The sequence below is a fragment of the Typopeltis vanoorti genome, chromosome 19 (assembly GCF_054136105.1).
Source record: "Typopeltis vanoorti isolate ZY-2024b chromosome 19, IOZ_Tvanoo_1.0, whole genome shotgun sequence".
Lineage (NCBI taxonomy): Eukaryota > Metazoa > Arthropoda > Arachnida > Uropygi > Thelyphonidae > Typopeltis > Typopeltis vanoorti.
In genome coordinates, this window is record NC_143567.1 from 77,637,971 (window position 1) to 77,655,037 (window position 17,067).

Here is a 17,067-nt window from a genome sequence, read left to right on the forward strand (position 1 = left end):
AGAGAGAGTTGTTGCATCCATATTTGAAGTCACTGAAAGGGTTTACTTCCACTATTGGAAAAATCGATCATCTGTTCAATGAAATTCCAGCGATACTTCTCGATATATTGGATAGATCGGCTAGTATATTGGCTTACTAAAGTTACAGGAGCTTAATTCTCTTCAGATCTTTACAACTAGAAAAGGGATGTTTAAATTATCAGTTGAAACTCCGGAAAATTCTGCACTATCGGCTTTTAATAGTTATTCTTTCGTTAAACCTTTGGAAGTCTCGCTAAACCTCATTAGGAGTTAAGCAAGTTCGCAGAGCAAATCGAGTTCGTGATGCTTCACTTGTGCGCTGATAGGTGTAGGTGGGAGAAAAGAGCTTCTGCAACGTAATGCAAATACATTAGTGACACTCCACTCACCTGAGGCACGACACGCTTGCATAACACTTCTTAACTGCAGGTGCATATGACCTCAGAAATTACAGCTGGAACATCTCTTGCAGCCTCTGTATCATGGGGGTCTGAAATAGCCTTCCAGCTACATATTCTTCGCTATAACAAGAACCACAAATTTTAAAAATTAACGCCACCTATTGTCAGGATATAAATGCATAGGTGAAAAAAAAAAAAAATCAAATTGAAATTTCTAAACCTTCATTCTTAATCTGTTGTGACAGACGGCTAAAACATATTTCCGAAGAATACTTATAAAAATATCCAAATGAACTTCTCATTGTATCTAACAAAACGTTAAATACGAAGAGAAATGTTGGGTTATACAAAAACATAACGTTCTGTTTATTAGTTTCACAGTTGATAATGTAATTTATTTTATTTTTATTGAAAAATAATAATATAAATTATATCCTAATTGTAATCGACGATTCAAAAGGTTATAAATAGAATATAATTTTTATTATTTCTAATAATAATAATCAATTACATTATAAAACATTTTCTGAAATTCTACAAATGCGGTTTTCCATACCATATTATTATGGTTAAATTATGACAAAGAATCCTGTAAATGGTATTAACTGTAGCACATTGTCGTGATATATCTTGGAAAACAGCACCCATATGCATACCCTGAGGGCCGACAGTCCAGTTCTGCATTAAAGATAAAATTTCGTGACACAACATTAAATAAGGAATTTTCAACTGAGTTAGCCAGTCTCATACGGAGTGATAGGTTTTCTGAGGCTTACTGGCCCGAAGAACACACGCAATTAGCACACATGATAAACTAGCCTCACAGCCTTAAATGCTTTAGCCGTCCAATCCTAACGAAAACCAGAGGGAAAAGGCTACAAAGTGTACTGACGTCTTCTATCTAACTAGACACTGTTTAGTGAGATTTTTAGTTCTTTACAAAAATGAAATTTCACACCTCAAGGGAGAAGACGTTGACGATGTCCAAGCCAGAGACAAATGGACAGGGTGTGGGAGGTTGATTATATAGGAAATATAGGATTGATTAAACTTGTGTTTGATTATTTATTTGTGCTGCTTTTCTTTCATTAAACCTTATAATGAATTCTAACCCGCACGTAATTCTAAATAGTCGACTATTAAAAAATAAGGGAGAAACATGTAAAGAAATATAACAATCCGCGTAGATCTTTTTCTTAGCCGCAGAATCAGCCGTTTCAAGTTGTCCTAAACTTTAATTTTAAAGGCTCGGCGATACAGCCGTTAGTGTCCTTAGCCTTGGCCACAACTTGGCAGTAGCGTCACGTCAAGTTCCAACTTTTGACATTATACTGCATATAGACTGGTATTGGCAAACTTGCCTCCTACTATCGCAAGCAATATCAAATATCAAGTCTGACGTAGCTAATATCCTCTCTCAAGTTTCGCCACCTAGAAGAAATCTCTCTAACAGCCCTCCTCTCTCTCTCTCTCCGTAAATTACGCAAAGATGGTAGCTCAAGTAATCACCAGAGCCAATAAAGGTAACTGTACTGTCTTCATCAATGTTAGTGAATATAATCGGAAAATGAATGTGTTGCTCAAAGACCGCACTATTTATAAACTACTGTATTATGAATTCTCAAAAGAAAACATTAAAAAGGCCTCTTAAAAATGCCACTTATTGGCTTTCTGAAATAGTTAAAAACAACTGAAACCGTTTAATTACTCACCCCCCCCCCAGATATACGGGTTACCAAAAATTTATAAACCCAATAACCCTCTTTCTTCATTTTATGTTAAAAAATCTTTAACCAAAATTTAGTTTTAGATAATAACTATATCATAGTATCAACGATATCACGATATAATCTTTGATGGTCATCTCTCTTTTTACGATATCTCTCTTTCTGACACTTTGAATTTACTATAAAATGTTTTTCCCGCTGATATCATTGATCTTTTTAATTTTACCATTCATTCTGGCTACTTCCTTGGCAAAATACCATTCATAAATAATTGAGGGCAGCGACTTGGGCTTTCTCTCCCCCTTTAGCCAGTTATTATATCGATCATTTTGAAAAACATGCTCCTGATACTGCTATTCTCAAATCTTCTATTTGGCTAAGGAACATTGATTATTTGTCCTCTATTTGGCCGTTTGGCTCAGACATATTAGACTTCTTCCTCCTTCATCTCAATAGACAACACTCCAGAATTCTGTTCACTATAGAAAATGAAAATAATAATAGTCTACCTATTCTAGATACTTTAATATCAGGCGTCTTCCCAATGGCATCCTTTCTTTCGCTGTTTACAACCCCCCCCCACACACAAGTAGATACATGCACAAACTTTCCCATCATTTCTCTTCCCTCTCAATAATATCGTGTTATCAAAGCCCCCGTTAGCAGAACCCCCAATATATGTTCTACCCAGGCTGAATTTACTACTGAACTCTTCTTTATTCGTCAGACCTTCTTTTCAATTCCAAAAATAAAGATCAACAAATTAGTTGTTCTTCCCATCTCCCCACTACCCTCTTAACATACTGACGCTATCATTGTCCTTATATCTGGGACATCTCGGAAAAAACAACCAGAACGCTAAAAAAATGCAACCTCTTCACTGCATTCAAACATCATCTGAAGCTGTCTGCCTTCATCCGCTTTCCCAAGATTCCTCTGTTACAGGTGTTTATAGGGTTCCTTGTTCTTGCAACGTATCATATTATGGTCAAATTGGGAGATCTGCAAACATCCGCCTAGAAGAACCTAGACCTAACTGACCATACTTATGCAGCAGATGTATTCTTTATGTTCTTCTAGGCCAGGGGTCGGCAACCTTTTTGGAGCGAAGAGCCATTTTTAAAATTATATCTGTTAAAAAAAAAAAATTTGGGAGCCGCACGTTTTTTTTTTTTTTTTTTTTTTTTTTTTACAGTAACACGTTATCATACTTGTAAAACACAGGGGTGACATGTCACATGAAATTATATGATATTTTAAAATATTAAATAATAAACAAAGATTTCCTTCTCCTTACAAAAGCATATGTATAAAATCCAATAACATACCTATTTCTTTAATTTTTTTAATTTAAAATATCTTTTGCTGTTGAACTTCTTCGGATAGTTTCTCAATATGCGACGAATACGCCGAAATTTTCATTTTCAAACATGACGAAAGACTCACGTTGTTTAGTGGGTTTCTCAACTTACTTTTAATAAAATTCATATTGGAAAATATTTGCTCACACAAATATGTCGATCCGAAAATCGATAGAAGTCCAAATGCTTATGTTTTTAACCGAATGTAAGTGTCCGGTAAACAATTCACGTGTCAAATAAAAAGCAAGATCAGATTGTAAGATCTATTTCAGACCATTTGTGTTGTATTGCAAGGGTAGATTTTGGTCTTTTCAACTCCTCCAGGTCAGCTTCAAGATTTCTAAATTTTGAATTCCACAAATCCTGGGTTTTCAGGTCCTCTAACTCAAGTTGAAATGCAGCCTCATCAATTCCAGCAAAAGGTGAAAAATTTAATTCGGCAGGATTAATTTCACGTGATCGCAATAAAAATGACATAGTTGCCTTGCTTTTTCTAAACTCCTAAAATCTCCCATTAAATTCAGATCGCATATTTACCACAATTTCTTTGAAAAAGGTTAAATTTATGGAATTATCAGCTTGTTCTTGTTGATATTTCTTCAACGTAGGAAAATGTAATAATGTGCCTTTCTCTTAGTCTGTCGCAAACAAGTATAATTTTTGTTCAAACGAAATCACTTCTTCTAAAAGCAAAACTGCTGTATTTCCCTTTCCCTGTAGTTTCTTATTTGCGTTTAAATGGGAAGTCATATCCACCATAAAGTAGAATTTTTGTAACCAATGAGTATCTTCTAACTGTACATATTCAAGGTCTTTTTGTCTTAGAAACAACCTAACTTCTTCAAGGCAGGTGGCAAATTGCATCAACACCGCACCTCTGGAAAAATATCTTATTCTGTTATGCAAAAGAAGATCGGAATATTCGCAATTGATTTCTTTAAGAAGTTCACAACATTTCCGATGATGTAGCGGTATTGCTATTATTTTGTTAACAATTTCTAAAACCAAATCCATCACTACTATTATCTCGTTGGGAAAAGTTTGTGCACAAAGTATCTCTTGATGGATTATGCAGTGAAAGGAAAACACGTCACGCAAAATTTGTTTTTTAAATAAAGAAACAAAACCTTTTTTTGTACCTTTCATGCTCTGCGCCCCATCGGTTGAAATAGATATTATTTTGTTAATATTAATATCCTTATTTTTCAAGCAAGTGGTAACAGCAGATTCAATGTCTTCTCCACGAGTTTGTCCTGTAAGTGGCAGTATATCGAGTAATTCTTCCTGAGGTCCTTGAGAGTTTATGTATCTACAAATAAGTACAATCTGTGCAATGTCATCCACATCACATGATTCGTCACAGGCAATGGAGAATCCTGGTGTTGAATTTAGATCTGTAACCTGCTGATTTGTTATATCTTCTGCCATTCGTATAGTTCTGTCCCTTACAATCTTAGCAGATAACGGCATGTCTTTTATTTTTTTTTAATTATTTCCGCTTTGTTTTTAAAATCGCAGGAAAGATATTCGGACATTTTAATGAAACATTCTTTCACATATTCGCCGTCCGTAAAAGGTTTTCCTCGTTTAACAACTTCTTGAACGGCCACAAAACTAGCAATAGTTGTATTTCTTGATGCTTTTATCCATTTGGAAAATGAACATTTAATTAGATTTACTTTACGTTGCAACTCATCTACTGCCTTTTTTTTTCTTTCATCTCCCCGTGGATATGCTTTGTCAAATGTATCGTGTTTATTTAAAAAATGTCTTTGTATATTTGATTTTTTATTATTTGAAAGCTTTTCATGGCATATTAAACAAATTGGAAATCCTGCTGTATTTGCTACAAATTTCGGTCCATTCACTTTTAACTCCCGATTTTCTTGTTCTATCTTTCTCTTCTTTGCTGACATTTTAAATACTATAAAAATATTTTTATTTTGTTAATATTTAATTGAATGTTACAATATTCACGTTACCTAACACAACCACCAGTAAATAAAAGCACGGCAACGTCCACTACAAAACCTTTACTTATTTTAATAAAGTGAGCAAATTTACACACCACACCTGCACTATATGCGAAGACAATGGGCACAGGCAAGCGCTACATGTGCTAGCCTAGCGTGACGTCATAAATGTGTCCGAGCCAACTGCTCGATTCGTAGCGCTAAAGTAGCGATCGCCATTCGCTACGGTAGCGCTAATAAATTAGCGCTATGGTAATGACTAATAAAATTAATCACTACAAATTAATTTAATTTGTAGTGATTAATTTTCGCTACAAAGTAGCGCTCTGCCTGGCTGATCGCGCCCAATGTAAACTGACGTTTTTTGAGTATCGACATATGGTTAGGGATCATTTGACCTACAAAACATTTCTTTTTACTTCTATGTTTAGATAGATCGTTTAATAACGAAAAGAGCCGCAATTATTCATTCAAAGAGCCGCATGTGGCTCCGTAGCCGCATGTTGCCGACGACCCCTGTTCTAGGCGGATGTTTGCATTATGCAAACATCCGCTTTTGATTGTGTACATTTGATACCTTGCACAGAATCAAGTGGGAAAAACTACTGTACTTCACCACAACAAATACAAATTTGAAGACTTTTTTTTTTTTTAGAATAAGCAGCAGATTTGAAAAATCAACCCAATCTTTATAAATATGATTGTATTAAACTTCCCAAGATTTGGGAAACTTTAATTCTTAGATTTCCCGTCCAACAGCTAAGGCTAGCTAACAGCATCCATAGAGGGAGCCCCTTATAGGACTTTATGCTTTCAGTCTAATCTTTTACACTTATTGTTTTGTGCAATTTTGTGTGTGTTATTACAATTTTAATATTCGTTTCCATGACGATGTCTCAGTGACTGAAACTAAATACACCCATACCTCGTTATACGGCCGAGACGTTCATGAAAAGTCGGCCGCAAAGCGAAATCCTGTATAAAGAATCATTTATTTCCATATAAAGCCGTATAAATTCAGTAAGATCCGTTCCAATTTTATAAAAAAAATAGATCATTGGGTTTCTGGTTGAAAATGCTTTTTTTTTTCTTCATTTAAAATATCGTTTACATTAGTTATTAATAAAAACAAAAATATAATTCTATAATACGTACTAATAAAATAAAACAAAATAAAACACAAATAACAAATGAACGGTTTTTTTTTTTTTAAGTTTCGAATCAGTCTGATGACGAATTGCACGACATCACTTCGTTAATGTCACCATCTGTTGTTGTCTGAGGACCCGGTTTTAAAAATTTGTCCAACGTTTGTTGTGTTGCGTCCCTTTTCTTTTCTTTTTGCAATTCTTTGTAGCAGTTAATAACTGTGTTAATGCCGCGAGAAACTTTGGCGCTGCGTTCTTCATTAGGATCGTTTTGAAGTAGGATGTTTATTCTTTGTTCGAAATGAGTAAGCGCATTCGATAAATCCTTTGAAGTTAATTGTCGGCAAACTCTTGTTGTTCCTCATCAAATGTACGAATTATGTGCTGCGCGACTACAAGACGACGCAAGTAGCGTTCATATTAATAATTAAATAATTAAACACGTTTAATCAATAGATTAAACGTGTTTTAATTATTTATTTGTGCCGTTTTTATTCCATAAAGATTTACAATGAATTACAACCAGCACTAAGTCTAAATAGTCAATTGAGGTAAATGAGATGAGATCTCATACTTTCAATACATTGGCTACTGGTACAAAACTTCTAAACGAGTGAATAAAGGAAAAATTGAAATATCCGCAACTAAATTAAGAATCTTTATATGTATATTTAGGGCAAAATATTCTAAAAATTAAGATGCGCTGCTATCGATTTTGGTATAGTTGTTATAAATAAAACAACATTTAATAAATGAAATAGAAATACATCTTTCAAACAGAATATAAAAAAGGTAATACGAAATTCTTTAAAACAGTTCAATAATTTTAATATATGAATGAAGCAACATGCTTTAGAATTACACCTTTTCTTTATGAATATGACTTTTATAGTGCAGCTACTTAGGTAAAACAGCGTATTTTGAATAGCCACAGAGAGTTTTTACGTGGCGTGTATTCTGATTCTATTTGAATAGTAATTTATATTAGTTTGAAACCTTTGATTCAGATCTTCGATGTGGTTCAATCGTTTTTTTTTTTTTTCATTATCCCATGGTATTATTACACCAGATCATGGAGGTCAAGTTCATGTAATTTATTGAGTACCTTTGCTGGGTTGTTAGAGTTCACATTTGGAAATATTCATACAGTTTAGCAAATGCATTGGTGATGCTTCCTCGATGTTACAGATTTTGCAGGTGGGAAAGACTTTTATGCCATTGCTAAACTTGATTGGTCTTGTGTGGCCGGTCTTGAGGCGAGAGATCATGGCAGTGGCACTGCGATTAAACTTGGAGTTGATGGTAGATCCTGGATTTTCTGCTGAGTACCAGTGGTGAGTCATGTCCTGAAGAACTGTTCTTTTTATGTTTTCTTTCTGGGTGGTTTTAAAAAGATCGAAATCTGTGGTATCACTTGATGTTGCGGCCATTTTTGCTACCTCATCTGCAGTTTCATTTCCCTTTAATCCCAAGTGAGATGGGATCCATTGGAAGATTATTTCTGAATCCTTATGTAGTTTGTTTATGTTTTTTGCTATGTCTCTAAGTATTTCTTGATGGCTAGTGTAGCAGTTCTTAATAGCTTGAAGGGCTGCTAAGGAATCTGTGAAAAATATAAACTCCTTCGGGATTTGTTTGTCCAAATATTGCTGTGCTGTGTTAATGCCTATTAATTCTGCATGGTATGAGTTGCATCCAATACTGTTAGTTGTTTTTAGTTCTATATTATGAGAGCCATAGATCAATACGCCACGCCCAGAATTGCCATTTGGATTTTCGTTTGATCTTTATTGAGTCAGGTCCATATTCCATTCTTTTTGAAAGGGCTAATGATCTCAAGATTTCAGGGTTTTCTAGGCTTTTTTTTTTCCGCATGTTTCCCTATTTCAGAGTTGATAACTATATTTTTCCTGTCTTGATTTGGAGGAAATGCTGGGTATTTGGGAATTTTATTTTCTATGATTTCATGCATTGTTGATTTTTTCTTTATTCTGTTTGTTGGTTTCCAGTTTTTAAAAAAGTTCACTTGTTCTATGATGTGCAAGGTTGGCTCTTTTTTCTACAAATTTGGTAATATTTTCTTGCCACCTAATTTTTAAAGGAACATGGTTGGATTCGAATTCTGCTATTTTTCCAGAAGTTGTATTCCTTCCTTAGTTCACATATGATTTTAGCTGCATTTTTCTGAATTTTTATAAGCTTCTCTAAACTGGTTTGTGATGTTTGCATCCAGATTGGCGAAGCATATTCCATTATGGGACGGATAATGGAGGTATATGTGACTTTTAAGGTTTTAGCATCGGCTTTCCACTCTTTACCTGAGATTTTTCATGATATTTAGTCTTCTTTTTGCTCTGACTGCAACATTGTTGATATGTTTATTGAAGCTTAGCGATGGATCCAGAGTAACTCCAAGGTATTTATGGTTTTCATTAAATGAAATTAGTTGACTGTTTAGCTTAATCTTTGGTCTCCACTTTCTGAGGTGGTTATTAATAGTAAAAATACAGATTTCTCATTTAGTAGGGTTAATTTTGATTTTTTTTTTTGGTTTTCACAGTATGTAGCTAAACTTTGAATGGCTTTGTTTAAGTGACCTTCTGCTGTTTCTAGGTTGTTGTGAGTTGAGAATAGGACCATATTATCAGCAAACCTAGCTATCTTTGTTTCTTTATTAATATTTTTATCTAAGTCATTTAAGTAGATGAAAAAAAGGAGTGGGCTCAAAATGCTACCTTGAGGGAGTCCCTGTCTTATTTTCACTTTCTTGGAAAATGTATTATTCATTCTAATTGGAATTGTTCTATTTCTTAGAAAGTCATAGATCCAGTTAAGAACTTTCCCTTCTATTCCAATATGACAAAGTTTGGAAAAGAGTTTCTGCCTCCACACCTTGTCAAAGGCATTGCCAAAATCTATAAAAGCTGCAATGGTGGATTTGGTAGGTATGGTCTGGAAGTTATTTTGAATTGACTGGATTAAGTAGAAAAGATGATCAGTTGTTGGGTGATTTCTTCTAAACGCAGCCTGAAAATGTGGTAGCATACTATTTTTGTTTAGGTAGTAATTCAAACGTTGGAGTATCATTTTTTCCATTAATTTGCCTGGAATTGAAGTCAGTGAAATTGGTCTATAACTTCCTGGTTGGGCTTGTGGTTTGTTAGACTTTACGATTGGTATGATTGTGGCTGTCTTCCAGTCTTTCGGAACTTTTCCTTGTTTTAGGCTATTGTTGTATAGGCGAAGTAGCCAATCTAGGGCTAGGGAAGGAAGATGTTTGATCATAATTCCTTGTATGTTATCTGGTCCACATGATTTATTTATATATAGTTTCTCCAACGCACCTCCTAATTCAGAGATTGTAAATGGATCCCAGAATAGTTTGTTTTGATAATTTGGGGAGTTTGCAGCATTTTTCTGCTGTCGAAATTGTTTTGATATTTGATGGTCTTTCCTAGTATTCATCTCTAGTTTGCTTATTTTTGAAAATGAAAGGCCAAGGTATTTGAGATCTCCCTATCTCCAATTTTGATATTTCCATCTGGATCTTTTAGCGTGTTAGTCTCACTTGCCTTTGGTAGGTCTCTTTGTAAATTAGCAGTCAGTTTCCAAAGTTTGGTATCTGAAGTGTTTGGATTTAAGTTGTGGCAAAATTCTTGCCACCTAGTTCTTTGAAATATATGTTATATTTTTGTTTAATTTCAACATTTATCTTGTTGTTGGTTCAAACGTTGTTACCCTGAACAGGTGATGAGGTGTAACATGTACAAGTTACACCACTATCCCGCTGATATAATTAGTACCATTTCTAAGAGTGAATTCTGAAATACATCTCTTTATAAAAATTTAATTATAGAATACGTAGATTTTGAAAATATTTAATTAAATGGTGCGGGCATATATATATATATATATCAGTTTTAGATTGGGAATTTTATTTACATTTTGAAAACAAATTTTGCTAAAATCTTTTTTTTACATGTATATATCAGGTTAATAATAGAGTTTTTCCATTCTAATTAAATGTAACATTTCCAGAATGCAGGGCAAACTTCGAGGTATTTGACACCACTGGTGGTGGAAAGATCGATGCCTTTTACCTAGGCACTCTGCTCCGTTCCTTGGACATGCCAATTACAGATGCCCTTGTGGAGAAGAGCGGAGGTACCAAGAAGCTAGGTAAGTCAGTTTATGAGTATTATCGGCATGATTTCAGTCGGGCAACATAGCCAGAGACACTCTTTTCTTAATGCCTTGAACTTTTAAATAAAATTGTGAAATACAGAAGTTCTAGTCGAATAGTTTGATGACCGAAAGGCTTCAGTGTAGGAGATGAATAAACATCAACGGGTCATGTATCACATACAACAAACGATATTTGGCCATGATGATTACATTCCGTTTAATCAAGGACATCTTACATGTGAGGCAGATCAAAGATGCTGAAGGAAGAGTATTATGGAGGGATGTGGACATAAGAAACAGATGGAAAATATACTTTGAGGGACTTTTGAATGAGGAAAATGCAAGGACTCTCAGAGGAGATGGGCAGCCTTCTGAGGGGATGGTACAGAACATCAGTAGAGTGGAAGTGACGGAGGCCATGAAGAGGATGAGGAATGGAAAATCGGTGGGCCCCGACAGAATTCCAGTGGAGGCATGGAAGGCACTGGGGGAAGAGGGAATTGACCTTCTGTGGAACCTGTTCATGAAAGGTTGCCAACAGGAGAATATACCCGAGGAATGGAGGGAGAGTACTCTTGTCCCCATCTACAAGGGTAAAGGGGATGCACAAGACTGTAAAAATTACAGAGGAATAAAGTTGATGTCCCACACAATGAAGATCCTAGAAAGGGTTCTTGATGGTAGATTGAGGAAGGAGGTGGAGATTGCAAAGGAACAATTTGGATTCATGCCTAGTAGATCAACAACAGATGCTATCTTTGGGTTACGGCAGATGATAGAAAAATATCGAGAGAAACAAAGGGAGCTACATCTGGTATTTATTGATCTGGAGAAAGCATACGATAGAGTGCCAAGGCAAGGAGTCTGGAGGTGTCTGAGGGAGAAGAAGGTGCCGGAGAAATATGTCAGGTTGGTGCGGGAAATGTACAGAAATGTGAAGACAAGTGTTCGGACCTGTTTGGGACAGACAGAAAGTTTTCAAGTAACAGTTGGCTTACATCAAGGGTCAGCATTAAGTCCGTTTCTGTTTAATATTATGATGGAGGTGGTAACAGAGGAGGTGAGAGAAGATGCACCATGGACAATGTTGTATGCAGATGACATCTTGCTGTGTGTAGATTCAAGAGAAGAAGCGGGAACTAAACTGGAAATATGGAGAAAAGTACTGGAAGAGAGAGGTATGAGATTGAGCAGAAGTAAGACAGAGTATATGTGTTGCGCAGTCGGCGGCGGCCAGGGGACAGATCTGGAGCCGGAAGGAAATGTCATCAGGAAGGCGAGAGACTTTAGATACTTAGGTTCAACAGTGGAAGAAGATGGAGGAGCTGAGAAGGAAGTGGGATGCAGGATACAAGCGGGTTGGAGGAACTGAAGGGAGATGGCTGGAGTGTTATGCGATAAGAGGGTGCCGATCAATCTGAAAGGCAAAATTTATAGGACAGTAGTGAGGCCAGCTATGACATATGCTATAGAAACTGTAGCCCTGAGGAAAAATAACATCAGCAGGATGGAAGTAGCAGAGATGAGAATGCCTAGGTGGATGTGCGGTGTGACCAGAAAGGATCGTCTGAGAAATGACTATGTCAGGGGAACAGTGAAAGTTACGAACTTAGGAGCAAAAATACAGGAGGCAAGGTTGAGATGGTTTGGTCATGTGATGAGGAGGGAGGACGAATATGTGGGAAGAAGGGTCATGCAGATGGATGTGCAAGGAAGGCGGAAGCGTGGGCGGCCAAAGAAGAGATGGAGGGAGCTGGTAGAAGAGGACTTGAAGATGGAGAACTTGGATGTGGTGACAGCCCAAGACAGGAAGGCGTGGAGGAGACTCATTACAAACAGTGACCCCACTTAAGTGGGAGAAGCTGCAGAAGAAGAAGATTACATTCCGTTTAATGTACTGTATTAATGCTACCTTATTATTGTTCGCACGCAACTCACAGTATTATTAGTATTATTACAATATGTTCGAAACATTAGTTCATTTATTTATATAAATAACAGAGCTTCAGTGAAGGCTAGCGCACTAATAAATTAATATATCCTCTAGGGAAAAGAGGGACAGGTCTTTGTGAAAAACCCATAGAATTTGATTATTTATTCTGAATGATGCCATTAATTTGCATATTTCATAGAAGCATTTGATGTCACAATGGCCTTAGTCGACAAACAAAACTATTTTATTATATAGAAGGAATAACGAATATCAATTCATCACATTCTTTGTGGCATTTATATTCGCTTTTCCGGTAAGATGTTGCGATCAGTATAACTTTTCTAATTTATTTCGTATATTATCGAAAATTCTAATTTACTTACTCTTGGTTCCTACAGAGGGAGCCTCCTTAGTTCAATGGGTATTGACGAAGCCCTTGAGTAAGAAAGCCCTGGATTCAAATCTCGTCTAGGATGCGAAGAATATTTATAAAGGGATTTTCAATTGAACGCATAGCAGGGTTTCTCATCCCAGAATTTTTTATATCATTCTCTATCCTTCAAAAGAGGCAAAGAACCGGCCAGAAGGCAGTTGACACACGTAACACTAGCCTCTTGTTGTTAGTTGCTTCGGCCATAATTACAAGACAACCTACAGAGAAATGAGATAAATACCAAATATCTTTTGGCATGTTAAACGCAGTAATTTCAACAATAAGTAAATCCGCTGGAAAACTTTCAGAATTTTAGACTGGGCAACTTTCATCATAGGAGAGATACTCACTTTTGACTCCAGCTCTCTCTCTCTCTCAGTGTCATTTCAACTTACAGGAAATCCTACGTTTTTTTTTTTTTTTTTTTTTTGTATTAGTAACGAAATATGTGATATTCTTAAGAACTTACTCCGATCCTAATTGAGCTTACATTTGACACTTCTTGGTGTATGTATATATATATATATATATATATATATATATATATATATATATATATAAAATGTATATATAATATAGTATATATAATATATAATATTATGTACAAATTATATATATATATATATATATATATATATATAATTTGTACAGAGATGATTTATATAAATATATATATAAATTATCTCTGTCCAAATTGCATGCGATCAATTGTTGTTCACTAAGCTTCTTTCTAAAATGCTGCTTCAATTCACAGGTGAGAAGATGCTAGAATTCGACGAATTCCTCCCAATCTTCAGCCAGGTAAAGAAAGACAAGGAAGTAGGCGCCTTTGAGGACTTTCAAGAGGGTCTGAAAGTATATGATAAGAATGAGAACGGTACCATGCTAGCTGCAGAAATGGCCCACGTTTTGCTTTCTCTAGGTAAGTGTCTTGTCAATCCAATGCACTAATTATTTCCATTTATGAACTATCTACTTAACTGCACTCAGGTTTCTTCCTTTCACCTGAATCAGGGATTTAAGTAGAGAAATACCTGATTGCATAAGCGAAAGATGACAATTTTACTTGACAAATTAGTTATTAAAGTCGACCTATTAATGCACTAGTATTTTTATGTGTTTTTTTTTTTTTTTACTTTTTTTGCTGAGGGCTCTGTAAGGAGAATATGATTGATTATGACACGCAAAAACCAGTTTCGCATATGGCAGATTGACGAAAATCATTAGCATTAATTTGCATCCATTAAGCAATAGGGGATTCTTTCTGAGCAGATCGTATAAATTTCAAACTGAAATGATCAATAGAAATTTAATGGAATGAATAACAGTGATTTTTTTTATCATAAAAAGATGATCACAAAGAAATATATATGATTCTTAATGGATTTCATTTCCCACTTTGCTTTTTTTTTTTTTTTTAACTTAGAAGGATCTTCCAAGCTGGCTGACAGTAGATGTTACAATTTATCTTAAAGTGACATTAGCAATAACTTTTAATTTCTTAACAAGTATGAGGTTGAATTTCCTGAATTGAATGTATGCAAGAAAAGACATAAGATAGTACTTTTATTGTACAAAGCAATTACAACGTTTTAAGGGAATTAAATCATGTTAAGCTTACAATCTTTCGACCCTTCCACGACTTGCTGCTAAATAGAAACTGCTAGCATATATAGCATATATAATCTCCTGAGGTGGATTGAAAATGCCACGAAATGATAAAAAAGACGTGTAAAATGAGTACCAGGTACGATTAATAATATATGCATACATTTATTTAAAAATAATGAATTGCTGATCTCATAAAGCAGAAATCGTGTGGCTTGTAGAGAAAGCGATCTTGTCTCTGTAAACTAATCCTGGATTTCAAATTCATAGAAAAAGTTTGAATACTTAAGCAATGAAAGAAATTTAAATGCATAGGTAATGCTTTTTATTTTTCGCAAGAAATAAAATAAAGAGAACAATTTTTTAAGCCTAAACGAAACCAGCATTTTTGCAGATGCATCAGGAAAAAAATCTCTATAAATATTATTTAAATTCTGGTATTCTATAATTAATGAAGCTTATTAGCTCTTTATATTTAAGTATCTCTATAAATATTATAGGATTATCTCCAAGGCCAACTGCTAAATTTGGCTGTAAAGCAACGACATGAGATGAATAAAGGCAACAAAATTAAGTTTTTTGAGACCACTGGCTGGATATAAAATGATTGAATGTAAAAGCTCATGTGTATTAAAAGTTAACTAAAAACAAATAACAATACAAAAGAAACGAATAAAGAATGCCACTTTCTTCTTGGTCACAAAAGTCCAAGAAGAAGAAGAAGGTGAAAATATGATTAAATATTCGTAGGGGGCCGTTACGGAAAAGATATGCAATAACATCTGAGGCTCAAAAGAAGAAAGCCGCTTTGAAACAGAAATATCTTTAAATAAAAAAATAAATAAAATAAAATTTCTGAACATTATAAAAAATGTAAATTTGAACTGCAAGGGCATTAACAAAGGAAATAAAGCTAATATCGTGAAGTATTACGAGATTTTAATGAGAGTCAGAAAAAACCTTTTATATGCTTATTCTCAAACTATTTTATCTACAGTAGTTTAATCAGAGTAATTTCTGATAGAAAGGATATATATTAAGAAAATTCTTCAATTTTAATTTGTTTTGTAATGTTCTCTAATCAACATTCTTTTCAGTAAACTCTATTAATGAGACTAGCTTAATCAACAACTTTTATTCATTTATGCTTCAGGTGAAAAACTAACAGATTTGCAAGTTGACGATATTTGGGCAGCTCTCAACCCACAAGAAGATGAGGATGGATACATTAAATATGAACGTAAGTGTTTGTTTTCTTTAGTTGCTGTTTGCATTATTAAATTATTTCTTTAGTTTCTCTCTCTCTCTCTCTCTCTCTGTGTGTGTGTGTGTGTGTGTGTGTGTGTGTGTGTGTGTGTGTGTGTGTGTGTGTGTGTGTGTGTGTGTGCGCGCGCGCGCGCGCGTGCGTGGGGGGGGGGGGGTGACGAGAAGAAAAAGAGAAGACTTCATACGGGAAGGCGATAATCTTAGTAAGTTTATATTTGAGTTCTAGGCGATTCAACTAATATTTCATCCTGAAAGAGGGAACAAATGAGTCAGAAGTAACGCTCATATTCCGATGTATTTCAGCTGGGTTGTATTAGTTATTTTGAGAGAAGAACTCTATATTTACGATACCTTTACGATTGCTTGACTGTACTTTTTTTTCCTTGCAGCTTTCGTCAAAGCCATCATGGCGGGTCCAGTTAATCCAGAGGAAAAGAAGTAATTTCCTGCTATCTTCCTATCCCAGCAAGTGTTCCACTCCTTACTGTGCATCCAAATCCTGACCTTCCAAGAGGTAGATGCCTTCCACGTGCCTGCCCTCGTTTACCCCTGTACAAAGAGTCGAACCTCTCCTTCTTCTCTCCACCCGGGGTGTACATGTGGTTACGAGCATGCCGTGAACACCATTTCATGAACATACAAGAAGAGAGAATTGTGCAGTGTGTGGATGTGTGTGTGTGTGGATGACTTCGTATGAAATGCGAAGTCATCTCCGGAATGAGTAAATAAAGAAATCAGTGAAGTAGTGGTTGATTGTGTTTGATATAAAAACATTACGATAAAGAAATGTTTAGCTGTTGTTGTCACGAACATTAGCTAATCAATACACATACACCAAATCACCTTTTCCACGTTCCCTCCATTTTAAAGAATGAGCTATACCTTGCAACTATCTCCCCTGGATGAAAAGTACTATCCCGACACTCTCCCCGATACTGAATGAAGATTATTATTTCCTCCAACATTTCTCCCGATACTGAATGAATATTATCATACCCTCTATTTTTATGA

General features: G+C 35.3%; 1 protein-coding gene across 1 annotated transcript in view; it reads left to right on the forward strand.

The window, feature by feature from the left end:
* LOC150096269 (myosin light chain 1-like) overlaps positions 1 to 16,801 on the forward strand; it is a 34,396-nt gene extending 17,595 nt beyond the window's left edge. The window contains exons 3-6 of the mRNA XM_090409655.1: positions 10,670 to 10,810; positions 13,937 to 14,104; positions 15,944 to 16,030; positions 16,446 to 16,801. Coding sequence (XP_090265781.1) covers positions 10,670 to 10,810; positions 13,937 to 14,104; positions 15,944 to 16,030; positions 16,446 to 16,498 — 449 coding nt within the window. The 3' untranslated portion in view covers positions 16,499 to 16,801. The remainder of the gene's footprint in view (positions 1 to 10,669; positions 10,811 to 13,936; positions 14,105 to 15,943; positions 16,031 to 16,445) is intronic.
* The last annotated feature ends 266 nt before the right edge of the window (positions 16,802 to 17,067 follow it).